The following is a 12,318-nucleotide window of genomic DNA, read 5'->3' on the forward strand; positions in this document are numbered from 1 at the left end:
CGCGTCTGTAGAGATGAGTCCCTTTCCCTGCACCACCCTGAGAAACCCTTGCGCCACCATGGATGAGCCGTATTTACAATATGGCCTACCATGGCGCAAGGATTGACAGATGCGTCAGAAATTCTGGCGCATCTGTTGGCGCAAAAGTCACTCGAGCACTATGCAACTCCAGGAATGCATGTTGAGGCCTATCCTCATGGTGCTGCTTCACTCCTTCTGCCTACTTCAAGCAGACGTAAGGTTTTGACGCAGTGGCGTCCTAGAAGTGGCGCAGTGAAATGCTGTAGATTTCACAGCGTTCCTTTTACAAGGCTTTCCTGTGTGGGAACGCCCACTCTGCACAAATTATATTTGACGCAGGGCTTTACAACGTGACGCGTTGTAAATGGCCCGCATATTTGCACCGCTGCTGCGTCACAAAAAGTGACCCAACAGCAGTGCAAAAATGATGCAAGGGGCATGTAAATCTACCCCTCAGTCTTTTTCACTGTAACTAATGAATATGTATGTGGTCGGAATTGGAAACCCTTAACAATGCTCTCAGTTGTCATGCTCTAATTGACATTTGAGCATTTAACATGTTATTATGTTATGTTATCCAATGTTACGATATGTTATCAGCGTTTTTATAGCTTGCTAATCACCAGTGAGGGTATCCAGGCGCTCTGTAGCCTCTGTAGGGCCAGCCCTGGGGGCTTACTTGAAAAGCCAGACCTCCAGCTTCCTGCAAAAGCCAAGAAGACAGGAGGAGGCTCTGATGTGTTGTAGGAGGTCGTTCCCGGCTTTAGAGCCAGATACCAGAGCATGGATTCCCCAGTGTACTCTCCAGTCGGAGGCAATGGCCTTGGCGTCCTCTACTGGCCACATCGTATAAGGTGTTGGTGATCCTTTTCAGATGACCACAGTTTGCTCATATTCTAGTTCCCAGCTTGTCACTTGTGTCTTACTCTATAAAGGACCAATTAAGATATAAAGTTCCACCTCTTACCTTGCACAGATGATAGCTCCATGGCATTCTTCTCCTCAAGCTCTATCCCTGGATTCACCTGGCCCTCCAGCTGCTCGGGGTGCCCCAAATTCTGCTCTGTGTTGCTGAGTTGATCCATGACCGCCTGGACGATGGGGATCATCATGGCGGTGGTGGCCGTGTTGCTTATCCACATAGAGAGGAAGGCAGTGACCCCCATAAACCCCAGCATCAGTCTAGCAAAGAAAAGACCAGGCCTTCATATCAGAAAGATTTTTCTTATACTTCCTTTTTCGGTCAGGATTAAGACACATTTGTGAATAAAGAGCCTACTTATTCTGCATCTGTGATCTGTTGCAATGCAGGTTTACAGTATTTATGACGTCATCAATTATGTCATCAGAGATTTCATCAATTAAGTAATTTTAGCATGTTGTGAAAGATGTATATGTTAAGGTCATAAAGAGTAAATGACGAGGTTCAAGTTATAGATAGGGTACTAAACCATACATTTATGAGGTTTTTAGATTTTGTTTTATATCAAGACCTGCACGTTAACGGTGGTTTTCAGAGGTTTTTAAACATTCATTATGTTATTATGAGCGGCCATAACCATAACCTCACTCTAACCTTTGGCTTTCTCAGTGATTTTCTTTGGGGTTTTTAAAATCATTTTTAACCAAGGAGTTCTTTGCACCTGAATCTATGTACACATGTTCACTGTCACTAGCAGGGAATAGATGCATTCTCCGTTGAAATCCTCTGTAGACAATTGTAACTATTACAGGGGCATGTAGCCATATCCTGTTTTATGAAAAGTCCCTTTATCCAACAATAACAGGGATTGTGCACACCGACACTGCACTCAATCATGCATCAATAGATAATCTGCACTAGGTTCTTTCCTCGACTGATCACAGTAGAGGTAGCCGATAGGGATTTGCAGGCCAGGCCCTCAGCACCAATATCAACAGGCGGTCAATGGAGGGCTTGGTGTGTGGTGTGGTAATCTGGTCAGTTTCTTCCAAACCAATCCTTCTTGAGCATGCGCAGTGGATGGTCTTTGGTTGTCAGCAGTGGCGATAAGACCAGTGATCTCTTAGTTGTACAATGTATGGACGCGGTGCAGGGACTGGACTCTGGCCAGGTCCTGTGCGGATGTATGACAGTACAACGCGATCACTTTGATCGCGGTACTTTACATTGCGGATTTTACAACGCAAGTTGTTACAACGACTTGCGTTGGAGGGCGCGGATTGAGGATTATTATAATTTTCTATTCCAACACCAGCCCACGTAACAGTAGGGAAGGTGTTGGAATATAAAATTACAATATTCCTTAACCAACAGCGCAATCCAGCGCAAGTCGTAGTAACGACTTGCATTGTAATGGCAGCGTGGTAAAGGTCGTGCGGTGTAAACACCGCGTTGTAAACGACGTTTACCTCCTGTGCCCCACCCTCCATGATCATTTCACAGCTATTGCTCACAGCCTTCGGCCATGTGCAGCAGGACACTCTACGGTCCGAGGAGGGCCTTGGTTTATTGGGTAAAAGGTGGTGTGGTGGCAATTGCCTTTGCCTGTGTGTAATGGTTCCATCCTAACTAGGAAGCTTGCTCAGGCCTTCGTCTAACGGATGGTGGGTGGTAATGTGGTCAGTCAGCGAAGCTTAACCTGGGCGGGGTCTAACAGGTGGATGGTAGGTTGGAGGTAACTGGTTTTGCCCGTGTGCAGCCATTCCCAACCAGTCTCGGGTCCTTTACTTAGTGGGAGTCTCCTGTGTAGGCCTTAGTTTGGTGGTATGCAGATCTGGGTTCCTCCAGTCTTGGAACCTTGCTCTGGTGAGGGTCTACTAGGGGCACAGTAGCAGGGCACTAACTGCCTTTGTCCATGAGTAGTTCTCTTCAACCAGTGAAGCTTGTCCATATGTTGGTGTAGGGGCTTGATGGTACTGCCTTTGCCAGCTTCACAACAGGATTATTCGATCCGTTCAGCTTGTCGTGGGGTTGGTGTACCTGATGGAGGGTGGACCTTGATGGTTCAGCCTTCAGTGGCTTTCCTGCCAGGTCCTTCAGTCTGTGAACTTTTCCCAGGTGTTGGTGTTCCAAGGTAGGAGAAGTAGGAGCTCGACAGTGCTGCCTTTTGGTCGTCTTCACAGGTGGACCTATCAGTCTGTTAAGCTTTATCCAGACTGGTGTTCCTGGGCAGGGGGTAGCTTAGCAGTTCTGTGTTTTGGCAGCCTCTCAGCCAGGCAAACAGTCTATAAAACTTTCTGTGTCCTTGCTGTTGCAGGGTAGTGGGGGCCTGGAGGTTTTGCCTTTTGGCAGCTTTCCAGCCCAGCCTTTCAGTCTGAGAAGCTTACCCTGGCATTAGTGTTTCAGGGTGGTGTGGATGGAGCTCGCAGTTCAGCCTTTGATGGCTTCACAGCCAGACTCATCAGCATGTGAAGCTTTACCTGGACTTGGTGTTCCAGGGTAGAGGGTTGGAGCTTGGCAGCAGAGCCCTTTGTGGTTCCATCTTGTGGAAACTTTGCTGTCAGGTCCTTCAGTCTGTGCAGCTTGCTCTAGCCGTAGTGTTCAAGATTAGGTGAGTGCTTGGCAGTTCCACCTTTTGGTGGTTTCGCGCCAGGCCCTTCGGTCCTAGAAGCTTGCCCTGACACTGCAGTACCGGCCAGGCAATACTAGCCCATCGTAACTAGGCCCCTTGAGTCCATGATGCTTGCCTCAGTGCAGGAGTGCCTGGTCCGTAGTATTAGCCCCTTCCCAGATTGGACCCTTGAGTCCGTGAAGCTTGCACCTGGTGGTGGGGTACCAGGTAGATAGCACTATCCCCTCTGCAACAGGGCTTCTTGAGTCTGTGAAGCTTGTAGCCAGCAGTGGTGTACTGGGCGGGTGGAATTAGAATCTCCGCAGTTAGGCCCTTGAATACATGAACCTTGCGCCAAGTGGTTTTGTACCGGGTGGGCAGTACTAGCCCCTGTGCAGCCAGGCTCCTTGAGCCGGTGAAGTTTGCACTCAGTAGTAGTGTACTGTGTGGCAGGGCCGGACTGAGAACCAAAACCGGCCCTGGCAGAGTGCTCGGCCGGCCCCCAGGGGGTGCGACGAGCTCTTTGTCGGGCAGGTTTTCGGCCAATTTTGTTACAGGGCCGCTTTTGCAGCTATGCTGCAAAAAACGGCCCTGTAACAAAAACGGCCCACTGGGCCCAAAACTGGCCCCCACCCTAGCGGCGCATCGGGGGATTGCCCGGTGCCCGCAACGGTCAGTCTGGGCCTGCTGTGTGGGCATTTCTAGACCCTATACAGCTGGGCTCCTTGAGTCCGTGAGCCTTGTACCCAATGTTTTTGAACATGGTGACAGAACTAGCCACTGTACAGTTGGACCCTTTGAATTAGTGACGCTTACTCCTGCGATAGTGTACTGATTCGGCAGTACTAGTCCCTTCATACTAGAGGTCTTTAAGTCCATGAAGGTTGCACCTACTAGTGGTGTACCAAGGGGGAGGAAGTAGTGCCTCCACACTGCCAGACCCTTAGAATAAGTGAAGCTTACATCATGTGGAGGTGTACAGCGCAGGAGGTAGTATCCCCTCCCCAGATGGGCCTGTTGAGTCAGTGAAGCTTGCACCTGGTAGTGGTGAACTGGACAGGAGCTACTACCTGCTCCACGGCTAACCACACTGTCCATAGCCTGTGCAATGACTGTTCTATCTTTTTTGGGGGTTGGAGGGGTTCATGCATCTCAAATGGGTTCCTCAAATCCACAATGGGTCTTGCTGAGATCTGTGAATCTAGGCATTTGATCCATGGATCTCACAATAAAAATTAGGCGTTTTATACATTTTTAAATGTCTTTTAAGACCCCCCTTCATGGGCCTAGGAATCAGGGTGCACTCACCCTGATTCCTTATGTGTCCTTCAAACTTTTATTCCAGAACTGAGGCACACAAGTCCTGTGATGGCTGCCACAACATATTCCATGCTGTGGCAGCCAATCAGATCTCAAAATGGCCCTAGTTCTGTCAACTAAAACAAACATTTAACTGTGTGGAGTAAGCAGGGCCTTGGAGAGAGCAGGGCCTGATGCCGAGAAATACCTAAGAGGCACTTTTGCCCCCAAACCCAAAATCCCTCCTCCCAAAAAAAAATAGCTTGCTGAGGCTGGTGCTGATACCCTGGGGTGTTTCAATCAATCAATCAAGCATTTATATAGCGCACTACTCACCCGGAGGGTCTCAAGGCGCTTGGGGAGGGGGGGTCCGCTACTGCTCGAACAGCCAGGTATTGAGCTGCTTCCTGAAGGCGAGGTGGTCCTGGGTCAGGCGGAGGTGGGTCGGGAGTGAGTTCCAAGTCTTGGCTGCCAGGTAGGAGAAGGACCTTCCTCCTGTGGTGGTTCTTCGGATGCGGGGGACGGCGGCGAGGGTGTGACCGGTCGATCGAAGCTGGCGTGTGGGAGCGTAGAAGTTGAGGCGGCTGTTGAGGTATCTTGGGCCTTGGTTGTGTAAGGCTTTGTGTGCGTGGGTGAGGAGGCGGAAGGTGATTCTCTTGTTGACCGGAAGCCAATGTAGGTCTCTCAGGTGGCCGGAGATGTGGCTGTGTCGTGGGATGTCGAGGGTGAGTCTTGCTGAGGCGTTCTGGATCCGCTGGAGTCTCTTCTGGAGTTTGGCGGTGGTTCCGGCGTAGAGGGAGTTGCCGTAGTCCAGTCGGCCGGTGACGAGGGCCTGGGTGACCGTCTTCCTGGTCTCGGTGGGGATCCACCGGAAGATCTTACGAAGCATGCGCAGGATGTTGAAGCACGACGAGGAGACGGCGTTGACTTGTCTGGTCATGGAGAGAGAGGAGTCCAGGATGAAGCCCAGGTTGCGTGCGTGGTCTGTTGGTTTGGGTGCGCTGCCCAGGGCGGGGGGCCACCAGGTGTCGTCCCAGGCGGAGGGTGAGGATCCCAGGATGAGGACTTCCGTCTTGTCTGAGTTCAGTTTCAGGCGGCAGTTCATCATTCACTTGGCTACGTCTGTCATCCCTTCGTGTAGGTTGGCTCTGGCGGTGGCGGGGTCGTTGGTGAGGGAGAGGATCAGCTGGGTGTCGTCGGCGTAGGAGATGATGTTGAGGTTGTGTTGGCGTGCGATGGCTGCGAGGGGGCTCATGTAGACGTTGAAGAGGGTTGAGCCGATCGAGGAGCCCTGAGGGACGCCGCAGATGACTTCGGTGGCTTCTGATCTGAACGGGGGGAGTCGGACTCTCTGTGTCCTTCCGGTGAGGAAGGAGATGATCTACTCCAGTGCCTTCTCCTGGATTCCGATGTTGCTGAGGCGCTGTACAAGGGTGCGGTGGCAGACAGTGTTGAATGCCGCGGAGAGGTCCAGGAGGATGAGGGCCGCTGTTTCTCCGTTGTCGAGCAAGGCTCGGATGTCATTGGTGGCAGCAATGAGGGCGGTCTCGGTGCTGTGGTTGGACCAGAAGCCAGACTGCGAGAGGTCGAGGGATCCGTTCGTCTCGAGGAACGGATGCGGGCTGCTTGTTGACGGTCTTTTCGATGACTTTGGCCGGAAACGGGAGGAGCGAGATGGGGCGGTAGTTTTTGAGATCGGTGGGGTCCGCTAATGGTTTCTTCAGTAGAGCGCTGAGTTCGGCGTGCTTCCAGCTCTCCGGGAAGGTAGCTGTGTCGAAGGAGGTGTTGATGATGTCCCGCAGATGGGGTGCGATGACAGAGTCGGCCTTGTTGAAGACGTGGTGAGGGCAGGGGTCGGTTGGAGATCCGGAGTGGATGGAGTTCATCGTGTAGATGGTGTCTTCGGTGCTGATCGGGGTCCAAGCGCGGAGGGTGGTGGTGGGGGGCGATGGTGTGGTCGTGGCGTGCGTCGGTTGAGTGTTGAAGCTGTTGTGTATGTCCGCGATCTTGTTGTGGAAGTAGGAGGTGAGGGAGTTGCAGAGGTCTTGTGAAGGGGTGATGTCGTTGTTTCCGGCGTTGGGGTTGGAGAGCTCTTTAACGATGTTGAAGAGCTCCTTGCTGTTGTGTGCGTTGTTGTCCAGTCGTTCCTTGAATGCGGTTTTCTTGGTGACGTGGATCAGTTGGTGGTGTTTTCGGGTGGCGAGCTTGAGGGTGGTCATGTTGTCCGGTGTTGGGTGTCTGCGCCAGGCTTTTTCGAGGGCTCGGCAGTTCTTCTTGGAGCTCTTGAGTTCGTCGGTGAACCACGGGGCTTTCTTGCTGCCGGGTCTGCTAGGCGGGGTCCTCAGAGGGGCGAGGGCGTCTGCGCAGTTGCTGATCCACTTCGTGAGGTTGTTGGCGGCCTGGCTGGGGTTCGTTGTGCTGGTGGGAGGGTCCAGGCTCAGGGAAGCGGCGAGCTGGTCGGCTGTGATCTTGTTCCAGCTTCTGCGTGCAAGCTGTTGTTGCTGGTGGTGGTGGGCCGTTGTTCTTCTGAAGCTGAAGTGGACGCAGCTGTGGTCCGTCCAGTGGAGTCCGGTGGCGTGGCTGAAGGAGATGTCTTTGCTGGAGGAGAAGACGGGGTCGAGTGTGTGTCCGGCGTAGTGGGTGGGGGAGGTCACCAGCTGCTTGAGGCCGAGGGTGGCGAGGTTGTCCAGCAGGGTGGTGGTGTTGCGGTCGTTGTTGTTCTCCAGTTGGAAGTTGAGGTCCCCGAGGAGGATGTAGTCAGCGGAGGTGAGAGCGTGCGGGCTGATGAAGTCGGCGATGTCTTCGCTGAATTGTGTGCGTGGTCCCGGGGGTCTGTAGATGAGGGTGCCTCTGAGGGTGATCTTCGGGTCGGTGTGTATCTGGAAGTGCAGGTGTTCGGCGGTTGGGAGGGCGTCATCGGTGTTGGTCGTGATGCGGATGGTGTTCCTGTGGACGATGGCGATGCTTTGTTTTCACACCCTTTAATGGACGTCCACAGTTCAAAGCCTCTGTAAACAAGCTGAAATCCACTGTTTACAGTGGTTTTCAGCTTTCTTCCCTGCCCCTATCTGATATCAGCTACTCACTGTGTGACCCTGTGAAGGAAGCTGATATCGCCCGTCACCCAGTGGCACTGTGTGAGTTGGCAGGTCTGTGGCCCATGGGGAAAAAGATCCCTTCGCCAATGGCTTTTGTTTAGTTTTGAATTTTGGGATTACAGGATATCTGTAGATCCTCAACTGTCAATATCTCTTGCACATGTTTCCACAGGTAGCCCCTTCATGCACAACTCGAGCCTCTCATTAAATACTGATTTTTTTGAAAACTAGTAAACGGATTTACACCTAATCAACAAATGTACAATCCTTGACAAAAGTTCTAACTATAAGTCATGTTTGGTGTAATTGCATTCTGCCTTTTTTTCTGCATCAGTGAGCAAAACCTCCTATGGGAATTGAAATGAGAAATCGCACTTTTGAAACACCCTCCTGTTTTTTAGGTCGAGCGTGAGCCAGTGTGCAGGCGCTACTCTGCAAAGATCTATGGTAGTTCAGTATGAAGAGGAGCCCCGCCCACTCCCCCTCTCCTTATTTTTCATTGGTCTGTGTGTTTGTTCTTTGTAAATGCTGTCTTCTGATTCATTATGAGGCTTGTTGGACCCTCCTTAGTACGGCCATGTAGTCATTTGTAACCACCCATGGCAACTGGCCCGTTTACTTCAGTTCTTACACAGTACTGTTATTTCTGGTATTGTAAATACTATTTTCTTTATTGAGTTTGTCCTACTGCGGGCAGGACAACGTGCTTTGTTTACATTCAGTGCGCTGTGTGCGCTTTCACTTTCTAAGCTGCTGGGACAAACTCAACCGCTTGTTGTTTTTATTGCTTGTTATTGTTTGTGACACATTTCTTGATAACTACTTGCATTTAGTTTGATTTCAATAGTTTATAAACTTTTAACAGTTGATAAATTGATCAGTGTGCGCCAAAATTTGATAATGATTAAATGTGTACTGTTCTTAAAGAGTTTTTTTCAGCACCACATCGGCAGGGTTCTGCTTGAAAGGCTCTGCTCTCTACACAGCCGCTGCCCATAGTAGGTGTACCTGCAGGGCGGAGATGTGGGGAGGGGGAGGGGCTGGGTGGGAGGTAGTAATGTATGGATTACGTACTTTACAGGTAAGCAAACATATAAATAATTAAAATGAATTTCGTTGTGTGCACTGCATCACCAAATGCGATGCAGTGCGCGCAACACAATTCGTTTTATTTATTTATATGTTTACTTACCTGTTAAAGTCCGTAATCCATACATAACTACCCCCCACCCTGCCCTCCCTCTCCCCACGTCACCGCCCTGCAGGTACACCTACTACCGGCCGCGGCTGTCTCTACAGAGCGGTTGAGGCTAGTTTCTTGTCCATTATCAGGACAGCAAAGTCAGACAAGGTTTACCGACCTGGTCCAATTTTCAATATATCAGTGAATCTCTTAGTCTATTTTATCCTTTGTTTCCTTAGCAAATTGTTCGATAACGCTGCATGATATTGTGCTCCTAACCCACACTCGTTGCCAGCTCTCCTCTGCTATCAGTCGTGAGACTAGAGGTCCTACATCAAACTCTGATCATTCATAATCCATTAAAGAGGCATAGAATGTCGGTGTCGTGTACACTGAAAGAAGGACTTTAGTAGCAGCCTAACCACAGAACCTCTTGCAGATGTTTAAATCTGCTGCTTGCAGTGCACTGCGTGTCTGAGGGGGCACGTCTTCAGGAGATTCATGGAATGCAATGTACTGAAGGATATATTAATGTAAATCCATAATTAGAATGCATGGATTCGTACCACCGCTCAAAGACTGCTTTGAATATATGGAGTTTTTTCTATTAAGAGTGTAAGAAAAGTGGCGCCTAGACTGCACGAAATAAATGCTTGTCCGGCTCGAAAGCCAACAATTCTGTCCTGAGTCTCCCCCGCCCAAAGAAGATCGGCGCCACAAAGGCCATTGTTAACATTTTTTAATTACAGTGTTCTCCTGTTGCCACATATGGAGCCGAAGTTTGGGGATCGGTCAGCAGCATCAGTGTTCAAAGAGAGGAAAACCGTTTCTGCAGAAAATTGCTGGGTGTACCGATTTCCTCTTCTAATTTTATTTGCCATAATGAACTCAACCTCCCCTTTATAAGTGATTTTATCAAAGCAAGACCAGCTCTCTTCTGGATCAGAATCTGGAGGAATGACGCTGCTGTCCTTACACAAAACATTATTAAGGATTGCCTAAATTGTGAAAATGGCATGCGGATCCCCTGGTTTAAAGAAGTTTTTAAAACACTTAATGAAATTGGTAGAGGTATTTTGTTCACTGACCCAACGGCTATCGAATTAAAGGATAAATTCGAGGTCCAAAAGGCACTTTATGCTCTTTATTGTAATGAACGGCTTGGAAGAGAATCTCAGAAATCAAGGGTCAAGAAATACATAGGAAATGGTCTTTGTATGCAAATTATGCCGCCCTACCTCTCCCTTCCCATGTCAAACTGGGAGCGATCTCTATTATTTCGTTTAAGGGCAGGAACTGTGAAATTTTTGCTGTCTTTTCCTTTGGGGTATCAACATTGCATAGATCTTACCCCCTGCCCTTGCGATGGTATAAGTACTCAAGATGATTTGCACTTTCTGTTTTTCTGCAAATTTTATGTGAGATATATTAAATGGCTTTTAACCCCATATTTTAGAAAATTCAGACCTCTCACACTTCAGGAATCCTATATGTTGCTGCTTACCCTGGACACTGATGAACTGACCTTTCGTACCAGTTCTTTTTTAAGATTAGCCATACGTGCACGCAAGACAATGGAAAGTCCCTGAAATTAGAATCAGTCATAATGATACTACTGTAAGAACTTTATTAGATAATGAAATTTACTGCTTAATTACTGTATGAACTACATTGTATTTTATGGAATGTTATTTATATAATTGTTTCGTATTATAAGTACATGTGTGTTTTGCTGTGTTCGGTACTTTTATGAATTTTATCAAATTCGAATAAAGGTCTTTTGAACTTGAACTTGAGCTTGTCCAAATCTACTGGACAACTGAGAATGCAGAACAATATTTTACAGCATGCTCACGGTGCAACATCGACTCCTGTGTCTGTTGGTAATTGAGTATTTGTGCACCTGCCACGCTTCTCTAGACACTTAAGCCGGGTGCGAGTTCAAAAGGGAGTGTGCTGGCAAAATGTCGCAGTGAAAAAAAAATGCAAAAAGAACAATTGATGGACAGAATGCAGAACAATGTCATACATTCACTCCAGTACAGAGATCTGGGCCTAAATCCATCGTTTGTTTGCTCTGCATTCCAGTTTGAACACAGCCATATGCAAATCAGTCTTTACCCTGCGCCCAATGGGAACAGTCCAGCCCGAACTGCCAGGCCAGGTCCTCCCTGGACTGGAAACAAGCATCCCAGGACCAGTTTCGGGCCTTCAGCCCTCATCAGCTAGGATAGCTTGACTCCGGTGGCATGGAGAGCACGGGACTCACGTCTGAGCATATCTGTCCCCCTAGGGGTGACAAATGCAAAAAGAACAATTGATGGACAGAATGCAGAACAATGTCATACATTCACCCCAGTACAGAGATCTGGGCCTAAATCCATCGTTTGTTTGCTCATCATGCCATTCCAGTTTGGACCCAGCAATATGCAAATCAGTCTTGACCCTGCGCCCAATAGGAACAGTCCAGCCCGAACTGCCAGGTCTGGTCCTCCCTGGACTGGAACCAAGCATCCTCGGACTAGTTTCGGGCCTTTAGCCCTCATCAGCCAGGATAGCTTGACTCCAGTGGTATGGAGAGCACGGGACTCACGTCTGAGCATACCCGTCCCACTCGGGGTGACAAATGCAAAAAGAACAATTGATGAACAGAATGCCGAACAATGTCATTCATTCACCCCAGTACAGAGATCTTGGCCTAAATTAATTGTTTTTTTGCTCACCATGCCATTCCAGTTTGGAACTGGAATCAAGCTAGCCTGGCTGATGACGGCTGATTAGCCAGAAACCGGTCCCAGGATGCTTGTTTCCGGTCCAGGGAAGACGTGGCTTGGCAGTTCGGACTGGACTGTTCCCATGAAGCACAGGGTCAAACTGATTTGCATATGGCCATGTCTGAACTGGGGTGGTGGAGTGAGCTAAAGAATGATGATGGATTAAACCCAGATCAGTTGACTGGGGGTGAGTGCTTGCAATGTTCAACACTACATCCATCATCCCCTTTGTTTTTTCTTTGTTCACCCTAAGTTGCCCTAAGTATGCCCAGACGTGGCTCCCTTGCTCACTTTTCCATTGGATTCAAGCTAGCCTGGCTGATGACGGCTGATAAGCCAAAAACTGGTCCCAGGATGATTGTTTCCGGTCCAGGGAAGACATGGCTTGGCAGTTCGGGCTGGACTGTTCC

General features: G+C 49.3%; 1 protein-coding gene across 2 annotated transcripts in view; it reads right to left on the reverse strand.

Moving 5' to 3' along the window:
- The window catches only part of SLC13A5 (solute carrier family 13 member 5), a 523,479-nt gene that overhangs the window by 86,276 nt on the left and 424,885 nt on the right, over window positions 1-12,318 (reverse strand). For both annotated transcript variants that reach the window (XM_078679336.1, XM_078679335.1), the window contains one exon: window positions 989-1,203. In XM_078679336.1, coding sequence (XP_078535462.1) covers window positions 989-1,203 — 215 coding nt within the window. The remainder of the gene's footprint in view (window positions 1-988; window positions 1,204-12,318) is intronic.

This window comes from Lissotriton helveticus, chromosome 3_1, assembly GCF_964261635.1.
Source record: "Lissotriton helveticus chromosome 3_1, aLisHel1.1, whole genome shotgun sequence".
In the NCBI taxonomy this organism is placed as follows: Eukaryota; Metazoa; Chordata; class Amphibia; order Caudata; family Salamandridae; genus Lissotriton; species Lissotriton helveticus.